The sequence below is a fragment of the Periplaneta americana genome, chromosome 7, assembly GCF_040183065.1.
Source record: "Periplaneta americana isolate PAMFEO1 chromosome 7, P.americana_PAMFEO1_priV1, whole genome shotgun sequence".
In the NCBI taxonomy this organism is placed as follows: Eukaryota; Metazoa; Arthropoda; class Insecta; order Blattodea; family Blattidae; genus Periplaneta; species Periplaneta americana.
In genome coordinates, this window is record NC_091123.1 from 146,634,016 (window position 1) to 146,652,138 (window position 18,123).

Consider the following 18,123-nt stretch of genomic DNA (forward strand, 5'->3'; position numbering starts at 1 on the left):
CCGAATCAAAAATGCTGCGGCTGCAACCCTGAGAACTCTGTTCACACGTCGCTACTTTTAAGCTGCCCGCAGCATGGAAAAGTAGCGAGCAGCAGGTTCGGCAGCCACTACTTTTCGGGTTGCACCGTTGTTCACACGTCGCAGTACAAGAGTTGCGCAGTTTTTTGTACTGCATCGCTGCAAAAGTAGCGGCGTGTGACCGTACCTTAATATATGTAATACTTATTGTGCATGCAAAGGAATAAAGAAAAAACATTGTGCAGAGACCGAACACATTCAGTTCTCTAGGCAGCATTGATGCTCACTATAAGAAGACTGCACTGAACTCTGCTCTATGTTCATAGTTGTTTTGTGTCCTCAACTGATACAATCGGTTGATGTGTCTGGTGAAAGATCATACATGTGTCTTGATCACAGTACTGAGATCATGTGGTGCATGTGACACTTACGTTGTGGATCCTACTTCGAGTCATCCAGGTAGGCAGAGCTGTTCTTGTGCAGTGTGTCACAATCTGAGACTTATTCCATCTTTCTTATACAACTGCACAGCATGCCAGATTCCGTTTTTCTCTATGTACATTTATGTAGTGTCTGCGTGCTTTTGTGTTCAAAATGGATTGACACCTGACCTGGTTTTGGTGACATCATGCCAGAAATGTCTGGCTAGTGCTTTGTTCTGACCTACTTCAACAATGATATTTAGCCTGCTAAAATATGTTTTAGATGTATTATTGGTGTCAGTTGTGAGGTTCCAACCTGTCTTCGTACAGTTGACTAAGCAACAGCAATCAGCAGAAATAGAGCTGTCTTTAGTGAAAAACGCCCATAAGCTAAAAGACACTAGATGCCATCCTCCCAGTCAATTCCACCTTAAACTTGCAGAAATTTATTAGATAATAAAATTGTATCCTTGAATGTTAAATTAGTAAGGTAAGCATATAGTCCTGTTCTAATACAGATTTAATGTAAACAACAACTTTCTAATTTATTCTCGTTCAGAGTGGCATAAATGCATTATATCAACAATAAAGCTCAAATTTCGAGCCATGTTACAATTAATTTATTTTAAAAACTTTTTTGCTTTGGTGTTGTAGTTGAGAGGTAGGAATGATGCTGTCTTCTTCATGTAATGAGCTTCTGTTGTTAACCTGCACTGTCTCCATTAAATTATCTACTTTGTTGTTTCTGATCGTTGTAGGTCTCCTCATTTTTCTGCCCCTTCTCTTTTGTTGATTTGTGTTGGTGCCACTCTCTCTGTGCCATATCTTAATTTATCACTGATTACGAAATTTTATTTTGGATTCACCATGAAATTGTTCGGAAATTTTGATTTTTTAATATGTTTTGTGTATTGTTCTGTTTTCTAAGCTGTTCAATCCTTTGACAATAAATAAGTTTTCTGGAATTTGTACTTTTATTATATTACATAATGTTTTAACAATAATATTTTGACAGAAATATAGTTAATTTTATTTTTTGCATTACTTCAATTAACATTACTTTCATTTTTATTTCTTAAAGGTTTCTCCATAATATTAAGTGCTGTAATGTACCTGCTCATATTGTCGAATTTTTATGTTACAAATAGCAACTCATATTCAAAAAGGTGACTATGTTACTTATAACAAAGTGAGTTGAGGAAGCATAAAACTATGTATTGTTCTGGAGAACTATATGATGTTTAGCGAGAAAATAAATCAATCTTTTAATCACTTTGTTTCTCTGCATTTTATGTTATGTGTGACAGTAGTAGTACTAATCTGAACTGTCAGACGTGTAATCCTACTGTATTTTTAATTTTGTTAGTTTTCTCTCTACACTAGCATCAGAAGGTCGTGAACTTATTTTGTATTTGATAAGCCCTGTAGAAGTTTGATAGGTCATTGTCAAGCTCACTTTTCCTGCGTCTTTAGACTTGCAGTGTTGCATTTGTGTTGAATACTGTTATCATTTTTAAATGAAATAAAAAGATTAGCAATGTAAATTTCGGTTCTTTTAATGTTGAAGTGATGTGGTAAATATGACACACCTTAACGAAGTAATGCTGTAAAAACACTTGAATGAATATATGGATTACAGGGAATGGTTTAAGCCGGTGTGCACTTAGTGGCATTGTGTTGCCTCTTAAGTGTAGTTTTGACATGGACGATAAATTGTTAGTAAATTTTACCTGAAGCATCCCCATTCAAGGAGGACAGAGTTCTTCTGTGACTTGGTTTGGAGGTGGGTTGGACCCTGGACGGGCATGGTTTGGCCCATTGTGTGCTCTTATATGCAGTGATTGTCCAAATCCGACAGGTGACCTGGGTGTCATTCGTGAACCCGATGCTTGCAGTGGGCCATCCTGCCTCAGCCCCTGATAGAGCCAGGTCTCTCTTCATGGACGAGTAGCCTGATAAATCCCAGGGGCCCAGAGCCCCAAGCCCTTCCTGATTAACCAATGCTGACAGGTGGGCTATCCTGGCCCAGCCTCTGATTGAGCACTAGGTCCCATGAGTAGTCTGATGAGCCCCAGGGACCCAGAGTCCCAAATCCTTCTTATATCAGCATCAGAAACCTGTACTACCCCCAAGACTTCACTCCGGTCTATTTTTACTATTGCACATCAAATGAGAGGAGAAGTGGAGAGTGTTGGTGGAATGATAGAGGGAAATGGAAGTACCCGAGAAAGAACCCTCTGCAATGTCTGCTTTGTCCACCACAAATTCCATCATGACCTGGCCGAGGATCGAACCCGAGCCAGCACTAGCATTGTGGCCACAGATGCCGTGTTCTTCTGTGACACAGGCTTCCCAGCTTTATTTCCCTTCTGAACGAAACCACGCTAAGGATTTTGTCTTAACAAATCCATCACCCTCAGTGAGGTGCTCATGTGCAGTGAAGAATGCTCTCGCATAAAGAGTAAAGAGCTCAAGTTGGTCACCATTGGACTTATACTGGTTGTTGCCTATGGTTCAGTTGTATGCTGGACATGTATTTAGTTAATGTTACTCAAAGCTTGCATTGGTGGACAAAACGGCTTGGAGCATATGTTCATTCTGTTCTCAGAGACCAAATTTAGCTAAACTTGATATTTGGCAGCTTTATGAGATTTTCTATCCCAGCTCGTATATGGTGAATTTATTATAGTTGGAGATTAATTATCCACTTTTGTCAGTTACATCTGCCCATTTTAATAAATTGTTTAATTTGAAGGTCAGAACTTTCATTCAGACAGACATTTTATTTCATAATGAAAGTTTAGTAAAATGATAAACTAAATAAACCATATTCAAACGTGCAACTCCATTTTGACACAAGTAGATTGTCTCAGAATCTGTCATGCCTTGCACTTAAGTATCTTTACATCTAGAATTGTTGTGTTTTATTTGTCACTGTTCTCAGCTTATTGTTGTATTTGTTGCATTTATATTGTTTTATTTGTTACTTTCAGTATGTAGTGTAGGATTATCTGCCACCTAAGTGATGCTTTAGCAGAAAGTGATTTCCATTATATTGTTTTGCTTTGCTTTAGTTGTTGGTTGCAGCAGACTGTAGCAAAGTGAGACCAATCTGCTTGAAATTGAATATATAATTATTATGTAATTGTGGAGCAAGTTGTAAAATAATTATTCTATATAATGTAGATCATACTAAAAGTTAATTGTTTGAAATTTTATTATAGTTACAAGAGTAAAGCCTCAAAAATTATTAAAAAAACAATGCTGACCTATTAAGTTACGGAAATTTGAGTATGGCAGAGCTTTGATTATTGTCTGTATACATCGTTTCTACTATAACAGTCATTCACTATTTAATACCAATAAATTATATTATTCGAAAGTCTGTAATTCTATTAATAATTTTGCCAGATAATATACTGCTACATTTCTCCTGAGATTAACGTTTGCAGATTCTCGAGCAATGTAAACATGCATACACAGTGTATTTCGTAAGTTCATTGTTATTTTGATGTAAACATGTAAGAGTGTTTTAGCTATTGATTTCAGTGTGCAAAGTCGCTAAATGAAAATTACTTGTATAGTTGATAATTTTTTGTAATACTTAAATTTGTTGTAAGTTCGAAAGAAAGATCTTTATGTGCAGTAGCTATTGTTTTCAGAACGATTTGGTAACATGAGTTCAAATGATTCCATTATTGTAGTTTTCATAACTGTCACAGTTTTGTAAAACAAACAAATGATGATAATTGAAGCTCCAGTGTACTACCAAATATATATACTAATATACTGCGAAAATATAGTTTAAATTAGTCCAATAAAAAGAGTTGTTATACCAGAGTGATGGAGTTATCTCTGATTCGGATTTTGGTGCTAGCCATTAATTGGGAATTTATGAACACAGCGCTTGTGTGATTTTGAAGAATTTACATTGCAGTAAATTTCTCTTTGTTAAAATGAGAATATGCTTATACTTCAGAGTGTTAATGTGTGAGTTGAGTAGCTGCTGTGTATTGGACCCCATTAAAGAACAAGGATGATTTGTTACTTAAAAGACACTTGTTTTGGTGTACGGTCTGCTGCTAAATTGTAGAATTGTGAAAGTTGCTTCATCATTGTGTTTGACGATGCAGGTGTCAAGTAGCACACACAACATATCTAACTCCAAAGATGAGTTAAGGAGACTAACACCCCTTTCATTGGTTGGAATGGGTTACTGATCCCCCCCCCCTCCCTCACTAGCATATAGCATTACGAATGTTGGACACTGGGTATGTGGGTCTGCATGACATGCCAGTGAGACATTTTATGTTAGTTCTTGAAATTTTTCTGTTATTGTGGAACTTTGTTGTATGTGTTGTGGTTTTCAACTATGTATTCATCACTGTAAAATAGGGAAAACTTTTAAAATAATTGTGAATTTCGCTATTTTGTACTATTATGGGTATCAGATAAACAGTGACTATACTCTTTGGGTAAATTGTATATTTTATGTGCTCATTTATATTTGAATTGATTTGTGAACATTGAGCTATAAATTAGAAACTACTTACAAATTCGAGAAAAGACATCAAACACAGACAATGTGTTAATTTTTATTTTCACTTTCTTATTATAGGAAGTATTTTTTTTATTTATTTATTTAATGCAGAGGTAATTGGGAAATGTCATTAACCTTACAATGTCCAAAAGCAAACGCAACAGAGAATTTACAAAGACAATTGCAAGAGTACAACTCAAAAGTAAATAGTTTAGAAATTCATAATTTTTTCTCTGGCCTCTTAGTATCTGTCCACAAGACTGAGAGTAATGAGCAAATTTTGATATGATCAGCGTCATTGACAAAAAAAATGAAGGAGTTGAGTGGTTGCAAATTTTCTGATATGTAAAGTATATGTTATATTCATGACACTGATTTTTTTGGTGACATAAATGTGACAATATATAGTGTAGGCCTGCTTCGTGGAAATCTCGAAAGTGATCTAATACACTGTATATAGCAACATCATACAGGAGTACTTGTTCAATGTTTGGAAGTATTTGCGTCGTGCTCATAACAGATTAGACCATTTGGCCTGTTCTGGTTACAAGTGTTAATCGTTTCAAAAAATACAGTAGAACCCCAATTATATGTCACCCAATTAACTGATTGGTGGATTATCCAACTATCTTTCTCTCTCTCTCTCTCTCTCTCTCTCTCTTTTTTTTTTTTTTGCTGCAGAAAAAAATATGAAGTAGGCTACATTATATTAGTACGAATTTTTCTACAGACTGTTTTTTTTTCCAATTCTTTACCCTTACACAATATGGTCAACTCTTCGAGTGGCCGTACTGTTTAACTTCTATGCAAAATGTCTTCACAGGTGTCGAAAGAAACTGTGTTGTGCTATGGAAAAAGTGCAAGTAATTGAGTGATTTGGGAAAAGAGAAACTGTGGTTCATCTTGTATCAGAATACGAGAGTAGAATTACAACTGTGTGCGATTTTACTTAAAAAAAACATGTGAACTGTATAAAGTATGTAAATCTACAACGTGAGATCTCTGCTATTCCTGTTTTTCCACATACAGCCATCGTAAGTAGTTTCCTTGGCCATTAAAAACCCATTGTTGAAAACCAGACTTAAATTAGTGAACTTCTGATCCACTACCTCGCGTGTTTAAACAAAAGACCACAGAGGAAATTACGAAACTGTATTATGCATTTAATTTATGAAAACCTTTTATGGTACGGATTATCCGATTTTTTTCGATTAACCATTCACTTCATCCCCTTCATTACCACAGATAATAAAGGGTTCTACTGTATGAATTAAAATTGTAAATTGGTGTGTTATAAATAATTAAATTATAAAATTGCATTTGTTAAATTGTATAATTCTGAAGTTACGTAATTACAAAATTATAAATTGAACTTCATTTTTTTTTCTTTGCACTATTTGCTTGGACGTCCTTGAGTATTTCTGTCTGTAGGTTAGAAATGATGAAGTATTTTTGGAGCCCTATAATCAGGCATTCTCTGTATATTTTAAAATAAAAATAGGCCTAATCGTGACAGCTATATTGTTACAATGCATTGTAATGCATGGGCCTCTTTATAATGGATCTGGACCCATTTATTGTACCAAGTGAGAACAGATGGAATGTAGCGTGATGCGACAGAGAAGGCAGTCACGGCTGCACATTGTCTCCCACTACCCTCTGAAATGAGCGACCATGAATGTGCCCTTGCTTGACACCTGCCATGGTCACCTGTGGTTGTGTCACATCCTGCAATACTGCAGGCAGGTAGGTATGCACTTGTGTAGCATGGCAGTGCCTTTTTTGTAGACATGTGTAGCTGGTCAGATCTATCATGCGTGACTCTCCAGGCATACGTCACAGTCCCTAAAATCCAACTCCAAGTTGACACAATTCAATTATTGTCTCACCTCATTGCCTCTGAATAAATTAAACTTGTTTTATAATTCCCTCCCCTGCTTTCCTCTTCACAAAGGAACTCCATATGTTGCACCAAACAGAAAAAGTGACTGAAAATTTTGTAACTGATAAGTTTTTCAGTGCACAAGCTTTTGTGATTATTATTCTTGTATGGTAGGTGAGTTCAAATCTGGCAATAAGCTGAAAGATATCCATATGATATGAGGAAGTAAACATGGATGATGTACTGTATATAAAGAATTCTTTTGTTTGTGAATAAAGGCAAAATTCTATGGCCAAACCCATCATTAATCCATTTTAAACTGTTGTTAACATAATGCAATCTCATGACAACAGCTATGGAGGTCTCTGCTGAAAAAGAATGTTGATTTAAAAATCTTACAGATCTACATCATTCTGTATGTAATTATATCTGTCTGCAAATATTTATGAGATGCACTTATTAAAAATAGTTTCTAGTTAAACTGAGATCTGTCGAGAAGAATGGTTGACTTTGCAAGGGGACAACTGCTGGTGAGCTCATGTCGAAACCTCCCCTTCAACTGCGCATATAGTTTGATCTCCATATTTGACAAATAAAAACAGCTGTCCATACTAACTAACATTTAAAAATTAAAACTTCGAAAAAATATTAAAAAGAAATTTGAGTAATCCTGACCTCGAGTAGTTATACTCATACAGCTTGCAAAATGTATTGCGTGCACAAGGTCATCTAGCATGTCACTTGCATTCACTTTGGATGGCAACTTGACTACTCTGTCCAAGTAAAAGTGTGGTTTCTTAATGCAGCATTCAAAGTAGTTTTCACACCCTTACACTTTGTATGAACAGCTAACTTTTTATATTTGCGTATCTGATATGAAGTTCTGTATATGCAGTTTGAGAAGAGGTTTCAACAACAGTTCCCTTGTCAGTAATCGTATGTTGCAAAGCAATGTTGACATGATTTATCTGGAATATTCCATTTGCAGAAGTACAGTTTTCTCAGTTCTCTTGTGCATTGCCATATCAAAATGTTTTCACTAGGCGAACATAATATTTTAATGAAATCTATACCATGTTGAGACTGCAACTTGGTTTGAGTTCACCAAAATATTTAAAGTTACTTTCGAGATAATGGCAAGAATTCTTTTCACACTCAGGAACTCTCCTAATATCAAAACTGCATTTTGTTTCATGCACTTCATTAGAATTTTATTACCTCGTCATTGCAGTCACTTGAGCAACTGTCGACCTTGGACATTTAGCAGTTACTATGCTAGACATTGGATTCGACGTTCATGGGTTCAAACCTGGACGAGGTCGATAAAATCTTTAGCATGGCTTATTGTAGCAGGGAAGTGAAAGTGGGAGGCCTGCATTGTAGGTTTACGGTACTTGGAAGAACCTGTCCCTGATCGACGACCTCAGTCAAAATTTGTCTGTCCTTTGTCACCCACATTGATTTTGGATGCTGAATAACCTCCGGTTGAGAGCATTACATTGAATGAAATACTAAATTGAGCAGCAGACGCTATTAGATTTCAGTAATGTGTTATTAAATTTATTTCAGCAGTAAATGAACTCCACCTATTTTACCTCTTAGTTTGTTTCTTTATGTTATTGAGTGTAGAAACTACTTACACCAAATTCAAGATTACGAAATGTTCTGTTTGGCGTGATGAAAGTGATGTGTTGCTGATGGAGAGCATGGTGAAGATCATGTTGGTTGGACACTGTGTTTATTTACTGCATGGTTGTGCTTGATGCTCGCCCACGTTGGTTTAGGTGACAATGCATGGACAGCCTCCAGCTCAGACTTTGACCAGTATCTGATCGTTGATCTGGGTAGTGTGAGGAATGTGACACGCATCGCGACTCAGGGACGCCGCCACTCATCCGAATATGTCATGGAGTACAGCATCAGCTATGGCACCAATGGACTTGATTATGCTGATTACAAAGAACCTGGAGGTAACACCAAGGTAAGTGCCAGTGCTAAGGGTGGAGGAAACATTGTTGACATTGAGGTGCAGAACCCAGCCAATTGGCTGTTCTTTGTCTGGTGCACTATTCTAGTGCTTCTTATTGTTGGTTCTGATGCCATGAATAATGTCAGCAAGGTGTGTGGTGCATGGGTGTTCTGTCTACTAACATCACATACTTCACTCTTCCGAAGCAACATTGGTTTTCTTGTTTGCAGGCAGCTTAGCTTGGAGTCCCAAAGATAACACATACAATCATTACCTAACAATTAATCTGGATGATAGAAAAGAAATAAGATCAATAGCAACTCAGGGAAGGTCAGGAACGTCGGAGTTTGTTACAGAGTATGTGGTTCTCTACTCCGACGATGGAGAAGGGTGGAAAACGTATGCAAGCTCCGATGGAGAGGCTGAGGTACAGCAGACAGTGCGAGGTTTGTCGAGTGTCGCATGCAGTGCAACCACGATGAGACGAAGCCCATTACTTGCTCGTGTTGGGGTTGCACTGTAGTGTGACTTGCTATCATTTGTGTCCGCACCAAACTTGATGAATTTTTAAGACTGATGAAATTACTTCGAAAGGAAGTCCCTTGTAACATAAATATATGTAACTTAATTGAGCAGCCATTTCTAATTCAAATATCTTCATAATTGCGTGTGTATTTGTACTAGGGTTGTCAGGTTTTCAAATGCAAATAAGAGACAGTTGCAGTCGAGGAAAATACGAGGAACTTCTAAGAAAACGAAATCTGTGAGTGCGATCTCAGAGCATGATAATGTTAATGCACAGTATAAGGAAAAAATACTTTAGTCTTACACATTATTTTATTTATATTTATAATATTTAAAGATAACATTAATGACATAGATTGGGAAGAGATAATTGCAAAGCTTGTGTTTATACAAACTAGTAAATAACTTATTTTTCTAAATATAACACGTCCACTTTGTTTCATGCGGAGGAGAATTACTCATTTTGGTTTAAAACATTTTTCGTGTCTTCATACATATTACATACAAGCCAACAACAATATTACTGTATAACTCTGCACAGCTATTGCTTGGGAATAAAATTACTGTTAACTAAAACAGAAGCAGCTACAGGTTTAAATTTATTTGATTTGTTGTCACGTTCCTTAGACAATTTTGTTAATAAAGTGATTACCATAATTTTATTCTACAACACGATATCAATACAAGCAGGGAAAGGAATAAAAGAAAAATAAACACCATTGGCCATCTATGGCATAATGTCCGTAATTATGGATTTTTTATGTCATGTATGGATTTCATATGGTACAAGTTTTTCAGGCCTCAAATACAGGACACCTGGCAACCCTAATTTATATACTTAATTGACATATTAAAAGAGAGCAGCACAATTGGACTTTATTTTTGTATATTTTCACTTAATTCTTACTTAAATTTAAGTCAGTGATATTTAACATCTTAGTAATCTTTTAATGGAAAACTAAATAATAATAATAATAATAATAATAATAATTCACCAGGAGAGTAATTAAAAACAAAAGGAGAGTAAAATATTTAGTGTAAACTCCTACCTGTAAATCTGAAATAACTGCACAAAGTTCACTAACAAAATCTGAAAATGAGATGTCTAACAAACCAATAGCATCAAGATACCCACTCAGAATAAATTGTAATGGATGTGCTGACATTACACTACCCAGTCCGAACTTCACAATGATAGAATTACTATTTTTTCAGTGACATGCATGGTTGCTCATCATTGTATCAGAATATTGATTATTATTAGAACAGTTGTGGAATGCCAGCAACAATAACGGGAATACTCTCTTAACCTGTAGTAAAACGCCATTTTTGTCCACCATGAATGCCACTTTTACTCTTAGGATTTTTACCCAGATTTTTGGCGTGGAAAGCTCTTATCTTTTTGAATACTGGTGTGCCAAGATATTTATTTATTTAATAACTGAACATGTGAAGTAGCAGCCAAAAGTAATCTTAGAATTACAATTGATGTCACAGGAGGTAGAAAAATATGTATAAACTAGTAGAACAGAAAAAAAGCTGCAATGGATTCCCTAGCATGTTGTGATAGATACCATAGTAATACAGGAAACCAAAAATATACTCTGGACAGAAGAATAAAGATGTTAATAAAGAAATAATGAAAAAAGAAAAGCAAAGAAATATTATTTAGAAAATAATATACAAATACAGAACTGTTGTGAAACCTTCAGAAAAACACAGGGATATTGTAATGCTCATCAGACTGGATACATTTATGATGGAATATTTGTAATAACAGTGAGGTTATGGGCATGAGTTAGTATTTTAGTTGCTTGGAAAACAATAGCATTAATGATGTTAAGCACTGCATAAATCTAAAAACAAGAATGAGGAGAAAATTATCTGAAAAAGCCCGCTCTTAGTAGGGAAAATGGACTATAGTTTCTTTAGATTCCATTAACTGAAAGTGTATCACTTTTTTTTTGCTAAAGAAAGCAGCATAGGTGAAAACTGGATCAGTTCATTTGTCATTAAATTGCAGCTGCCTGGTCTTGAAATTATTAGATTTGTTCAACATGTTTCTGAACTGAATGTATTTCTCTCTTCAAATACATACGTGAATCAGTTTAAAAAATACGTACATCAGTATTACAGTATCTATATAAATATGTACTTCAAGAAGTAATAGAAGACTGATAAGACTACCTGCTTCTGCTATACAGTATTCCAATCTAGTACAATTCGAACAAGTCTCCTAAGCCAGACCTTGATTGTTTATACAGTCTCAAAATTAAACGTTGATATCTTGTCCTATGTGCTGCTCTCTATAGAACACAGTCTCTGCAGCCCAAATCTTGCTGAAATTCAATTCAGCTGTTGGCATAATTCTCCCTTGTGATATATTGAATGTACTAAAAGACTCGGCTGAAGAAAGTAAATTGTGTAGCGGTCCGTTATAAGCCACTAAACTGCCTCATCTGGGTCCTTAATTTGTGATGTCACAGACAGGCACTGGGGGTAGTGATATTGATTGAAGCAAGCAGCATATTGATCTCTTGGGCTGCAGTGCCTTGTGGAAGGGGTTATTAAATGCCCTGCGAGGAACAAGTTAGACTTTAAAGCTGCTCATTCTTAAATGCTTTGAAAAGATAGCTTCATACAGATGAAGCCAAATCAACCTTTCAGCAGCGTTGCCTTTAATTAAATGTACTTCATTCAATAACTTGAATTGTGCAGATTTTCTCATGGTACATTTTACATATACATTGTAAAATACAAATCTTATTACTGCTTACAAAGAGAAAACACTTTAAATGGACACACATGTGCATTTAAAACTTCAGAAGGAGAATTTGCGTAGCACTTCTTTATTCAGGTGTGTTTGTCATATGAAGAAAATTATTAGAATTGCTACGTTGTTCATTTGCCTGATGTATTAACTAAATTAACATCAGTATTCGATGAATTTGAAAAACATGTAATATATTATATCCGGCTATACAATTACAAACAAAATATATGAGAAAACTCTGCACACTGAAGGACGCACAACATGTTGAAGTTCGCCTTTTGGTAGCAAAAGTAGCACATGAAACGTTATTTGATTCAGTTCCTCTCATTTGCATGGTTTGCACACAGACTGCTTCATTCACTGCACCACTTTGTTGTACTAACCCATTCACATTTCTGCATGATCAGAAGTGAATGTTTTTAATGTGTTATCTGTGCACATGGGGCGAAGAAGTGTGAATAAAACCTATTGAATTAATCTTGAAAGACAAGGGGCACCTGTATATTGTGTTTGATAGCTTGGCGACATTACTTGTGCAACTGAACTTGTATTACCATCATCTTTGATATTATTATTAACTACCATTGAATTAAAATAATACTCACTGTATTGTATTATATCATTTCATCATCTTGAGCATTGCTAGTGACACATTCATTTGAATCATGGTCTTTGTAAAGGTAACTTTGTACTTTCGTAATGTGTTAGATGGCTCCAAAGAAAAGTAAATGGATCTAGAATTGTTACTTTTGAGCAGCAGAATTAAGTGTTTTTAGTGATTTCAACAAAATCTGTGCATACGAAATTCCTTAGATAATTGTTAGATTTATCTTTAATGAAAAACGTAATTTCATAATACATAATGTATTCGAAATTAGAATCTGCAAGAAATATCTTTATAAATACCTAGGTTGAATTTTTTGAAGTACAGTAATAGGTTTTATAACATTGGCTTAAATATCTTGAGTGTCATTCTCAGGATTGCTGCAATTTTTTGTAATGATTTGATGGTGGTAATCAAAGTCCTATTATTCATGTCTAAAAAATTATGCATGGGCGTTCCTAGAAATAATCTTGTTTGCGACAAGGTGCTTTTTTGTTTACAGTTGTGAGTTGAACATACTGTTCGCCAGCACACCTGAAATATTCTCTTAATTCTCTTATTTTATTCAGTCCCATTTCCAGGAAGACTCCTCACAATGGGGTTCAATCTTCAACATTGGTGCAGGATTTTTTTAGAGCACTTCATCTTCCCCCTTGCCAAGCTGGGTTCATTTTTCTGCAGTATCATTCCACCAACTCTGTTGTTGGAACTTACGTTAAAGCAGAATAATTTGTGTTATTTGTACCCTAAATGTGACCTAAAGTGCAAGTACGGAGCTGACTTGTAGATTAAATTGTTACAGATTTGTAGAAAATCTGGTTTTTGTTATTTTCATATTTCGTCATATTTGTAGTATACCTTAATTTTTTTTATGTCTGTACCAAAAGATGGCCCTCGAGTTTTTTTATAGAACACCTTTAACAAGTTTTGCTGTACATTTCTGAAGTTCTTATTAACAATGAAAGTGAGTTTATTTTTGTTATGTTCTATGCCATAGCATCATGGTATAAGACATCATACCTTAGATTAGCATTATGCAATGAGCGTTGATTCGAGTCTTCATGGAAGAAGAAATTTTTCTCATGAAATTTTGGCCAGTGTATGGCACCAGTTCCCCCCCCAGCATTGAAATGAATTTGAAGAGCTTTATATTTTATTATACTGTAGCTTCAAGGATGTCCGAAACTTTGAGAAGACTCCAGAAAAAGTAGCAATAATAGATCGAGGTGCCAATTATAAGAACAGAATTGGCGTAATATGAAATTTAGCTAAAGAAGTAAAACAAAAAAATTAACATGTAACTGCACATACGAAAATAATGAGGAATGAGTGTCTGTCTTCAAAACACCAACTTAAACAGAACTACGCAAACAAGTTAATAGTTTAAAGAAATATTTTAGAAATTAGTAAAAGTTCACTGATACATATTAAAATATAAACAATGCATTATATTGGCATGATGACAGTTTTTACACACACACAGCATGCCAAGAAAGACAGCAAGCATTTTTTATACAGGGTGATTCACGAAGTTCTTCTGCTTCTAATGGAGCATTTTCCTGAAGTGCTTTGGAATATATTTTCCTAATAAAGTTTTTTCTACCTCACATAGTTCAGGAATAATCGTTGATTTTCTGAGCATGTTGGTGTGAATAGAGCTCTCAAATGTGAGCACATCTGCTTACTTCGCAATGCATCGAGAGTCATTTGTCACATGTTCAGTTGACCGTCTACATGTTGGTTGTCTCAAGATGCCATATAAATTTACAATGGAGGAATGGTGCGATATGGTATTTATTTATGGTGTGTGTGAGGAAAATGCAACAGCTGCTGCAGCCGAATATCACTGCTGTTATCCTAATCTTAGGATTCTGAATCCTAAGACTATTAGTGCAACATTTAACACACTAAGACAAACTGGTTTACTCCCCAGTATTCGTATCCAGTATGAAAAACGTCAACATCATGATGTAGCGGAAGAAAGAAACATTCTCAACGCTGTACAATGCAGTCCTCGAACTTCAACATGTGTAACTCTGAGACTCAGTGTTAGCCAAAGATATGGAGGACATTCCATGTAAATGAACTGTATCCGCGTCATCTTCAAGAAGTGTAAGATTTAGAACCATGCCCATCATGTCGAGTTCTGCACCTGGTTAAATGGAAATGGTAGATAGTTTTACTGCTGTATTATGTTCACTGACGAGTCACAATTCACATGGGATGACATTAATAACTTGCACAACTTACATGAATGGGCAGATATTAACCATAAAGCCACAGAGAAACCCAGTTTTCAACGTTGATTTAATGTAAATGTATGGTGTGTTGTTCTGTGTGATCAGCTACTAGGACCATTAATTTTACCTAGAAACTTTAATGGTGACATGCACCTACACTTTATAAAACGATTTGCCACAATTACTAGATGATGTTCCTATTGCAACGAGACTTTGTATTCACTTCCAACTTGATGGGGGGCCTGCTTAATCACCCACACCATGAGAGATCTAAACCAGTATTTTCCACACCATTGGATTGGTCATGGAGGTCCTCATCCCTGGCCAGCCAGGTTCTCAGATTTGACACCCCTTGATTATCACTTAAAGGGATGGATGAAGGATCTTGTGTACCAGATTAAGGTAAACACACGCAAAGAATTAATTGTGCGCAATATGGATGCCGCAGCAATCATCAGGAGGAACAGCTCTGATTAGTTAAGGATGCGATTCATAAGCGTGTGACGAAATGTGTGGAGGTGGAAGGAGACACATTTGAATATCTCTTGTAAAACTAAAAGTTGATGAGCAGAATGAAGTTCACAACAAGTAAGCAGTTATAAGAATGGGAACTGTATCCATTTTTTGTAATTTTTGTAGTGATAAAATTAAATTTTGCATCTACTTTCAAATTTTCAATAACTTGTAGCGACATAACTATAAGTCGGTCTTTTTTTTTTTTTTTGCTCCATTTGATCTCAGGAAGGTCCTATCTAAGTGAATCACCGTGTATATTCAGGATGGAAACAGACATGATTGCTTAGTTGAACATATTTAATGAGGAAGATGAACTGTCTACATCCAAATATGTACACGATATTCAGAGACACATAGGAAACATTCCGAAAATACAAAGGTCTGAATAACAGAAAACATAGCTTGATTATACAGGGAAGCTTAAGAAACATGCCTAGTTGATGAACTGCTTGTATTCAAATAAGTGCAAGATATGTAAAGAGACAGATGTAGTACTAGTTGATAAAGACATCTGCAAAGATGGAAAGCAGGACTTTTATTAGGAAGCCTGAGAAACGTTTTAATCTCGAGAGCCATTGAACAACCAAGTCAATCCAACCAACTAGTCTTAGTTATATATTCTTTTGATATTATATCTTAAATGTTCCCAAAAATTATATTTTGACATTTCCCATTAGAGCTGTGGGTTAGCTCCTCCTCTTCACTTCTGCAAAGTGCTGTACATCCTCGTCTCTTGTGTGCAATTGATTGTAGATGTTCAAAGGAAACGTGAATGGTGATGGGGTCAAGAAGAACATGTTTGAAGTGCCTATCATCGCTCAGTGGATTCGCATCAACCCAACACGGTGGAGAGACAGGATCTCCCTGCGCATGGAGTTGTATGGCTGTGACTATAGTGAGTAACAAATCAAATAGTTTTTCAATTTTTTCTTAGGTAGATATAAGGTGATTGACAGTGTGGTATAGGTGCTGAAGGGTTTTTTTTTTTTTTTTGGAAGAATAGGAATTTTGCAATTTATGCTTATAATTGAATTAATCTGCATGCTGTGTATTGTATATTTTTAGACAATGTTTTACTTGTTCCTCATCTTAATGCTACTTTGCTTGCGTAATATCTATGGAATACAGTAAATGAAATGGAAAAAAAAGTTCTTCCTTTTTTGTGCAGTAATGGTTTAAATGCCATGGTGTAAAATTAATTTTTATTTTACGAAATATCCACTACTTTTCATAGTACTGATGTACCTAGGTAATTTTATTTCCTACAAAATAGGATTCTATTCATTGAATATCGAAGTAGAATAAAGACTACCTACTTTGCAAAAATCTCAAAACAGAAGTGACTTCAAATGATTTTACTAGAGAGTGTTATGTAATAGGAATTCATTGAAAGAAAATTCTATCTTTATGGAGTGGTAAGATGCTGCCATCCTGAAACTCCATGCAAAATGTGGGGAAACCGAATTTATAAGTCTATGTAAAATTAATTCTTATGTCACACAATAAGCTTTCTGGCAACATGAAAATAACAATATATTGTATGATTCTTGTAGGGGCTGAGAACCTGTACTTCAATGGCTCAGCATTGGTGAAGTGGGACTTGATGAGAGATCCAATCTCTGCCACTCGCGAGTCCATCAAGTTCCGGTTCAAGACGAATGTTGCAAATGGTGTGCTGATGTATAGTCGTGGTACACAGGGTGACTACATCGCTCTGCAACTCAGGGATAACCGCATGCTGCTCAACATAGACTTAGGTATGGTGACCAAAACCAAAATAGCACCAAAAACTCTTTAAAAGGTTTGCAATTGGCTATGTGTTACTTATAAGGTAAAATTAATTTTTCTGAAAACAGCACAATGATCTTATAAGAACCATCATTAATAAACGAGAAATAAATCAGTAATGAAATGTGTGCAAAAATTTAAAAGTAACCTATTTTTTTTCTTCTTTTTTTTCTAGTGGCAGCTACTGAACTGTTCATTTTTCATCCTTAAGAAGCCAGTTATGGCAAAAGATGCACTGAATAGTAACCTGCTTTAATTTTGATGTTATTAATCTTCCAGTTGTTATACAAATTTTGTAAATGACCCAGAAACTGAAATGAAGGTATAGGGGGAAATTAGTATAGAAATGAAAAGAAATGTGTGGGAAGGTATGGGGAAAATTAATAGAGAATCTAGTTGGGAAATTATGAGGGAAATTAAACTGATATGAAATTAAAAGAAAGGTATGTGGAAAATTGATATACAAAGTAAAAGGGAGATGGGAAAAATGAATGTAGGGACTAACATGAGTGCATGGAGGAAATTATAATAGAATCTTAAAGGAAATTAAGGGGGGAAATTAATATAGTAGCTGAAAGGGAGAATAAAAGGACGGTAAGCCTGTGAGGATAATTATTTAGAAACTGAAAGGAAGATGTGGAAGAAATTGATATTGAAACTAAAAGAAAGGTATAGAAGATATTTATATAGAAACTAAAGGAAAAGTACATTGGAATCTCGTTAGTACTTTCCCCATTATTGCATTATCATGTATAGGACGTCTATTTATGGAAGTCCCAGTTCCATTAAAAACATGCTAAAACTTTACTACATTTTCCCATTTATAACATTTGAAGTCCATTGGTT

General features: G+C 35.4%; 1 protein-coding gene across 5 annotated transcripts in view; it reads left to right on the plus strand.

Annotated features, from left to right (window-relative positions):
• Nrx-IV (neurexin-4) overlaps window positions 1–18,123 on the plus strand; it is a 63,190-nt gene that overhangs the window by 7,964 nt on the left and 37,103 nt on the right. For 3 of the 5 annotated variants that reach the window (XR_011333202.1, XM_069831494.1, XM_069831492.1), the window contains exons 3-5: window positions 8,647–8,843; window positions 16,243–16,384; window positions 17,043–17,246. Coding sequence is in view for 4 of the 5 variants with exons in the window: in XM_069831494.1 (XP_069687595.1) it covers window positions 8,647–8,843; window positions 16,243–16,384; window positions 17,043–17,246 (543 nt within the window). In the remaining variant the exon portion in view is untranslated. Of the gene's footprint in view, window positions 1–8,646; window positions 8,844–9,061; window positions 9,278–16,242; window positions 16,385–17,042; window positions 17,247–18,123 lie in introns of those variants that run through there. The other 2 variants (XM_069831495.1, XM_069831493.1) reach the window with 2 other exon arrangements.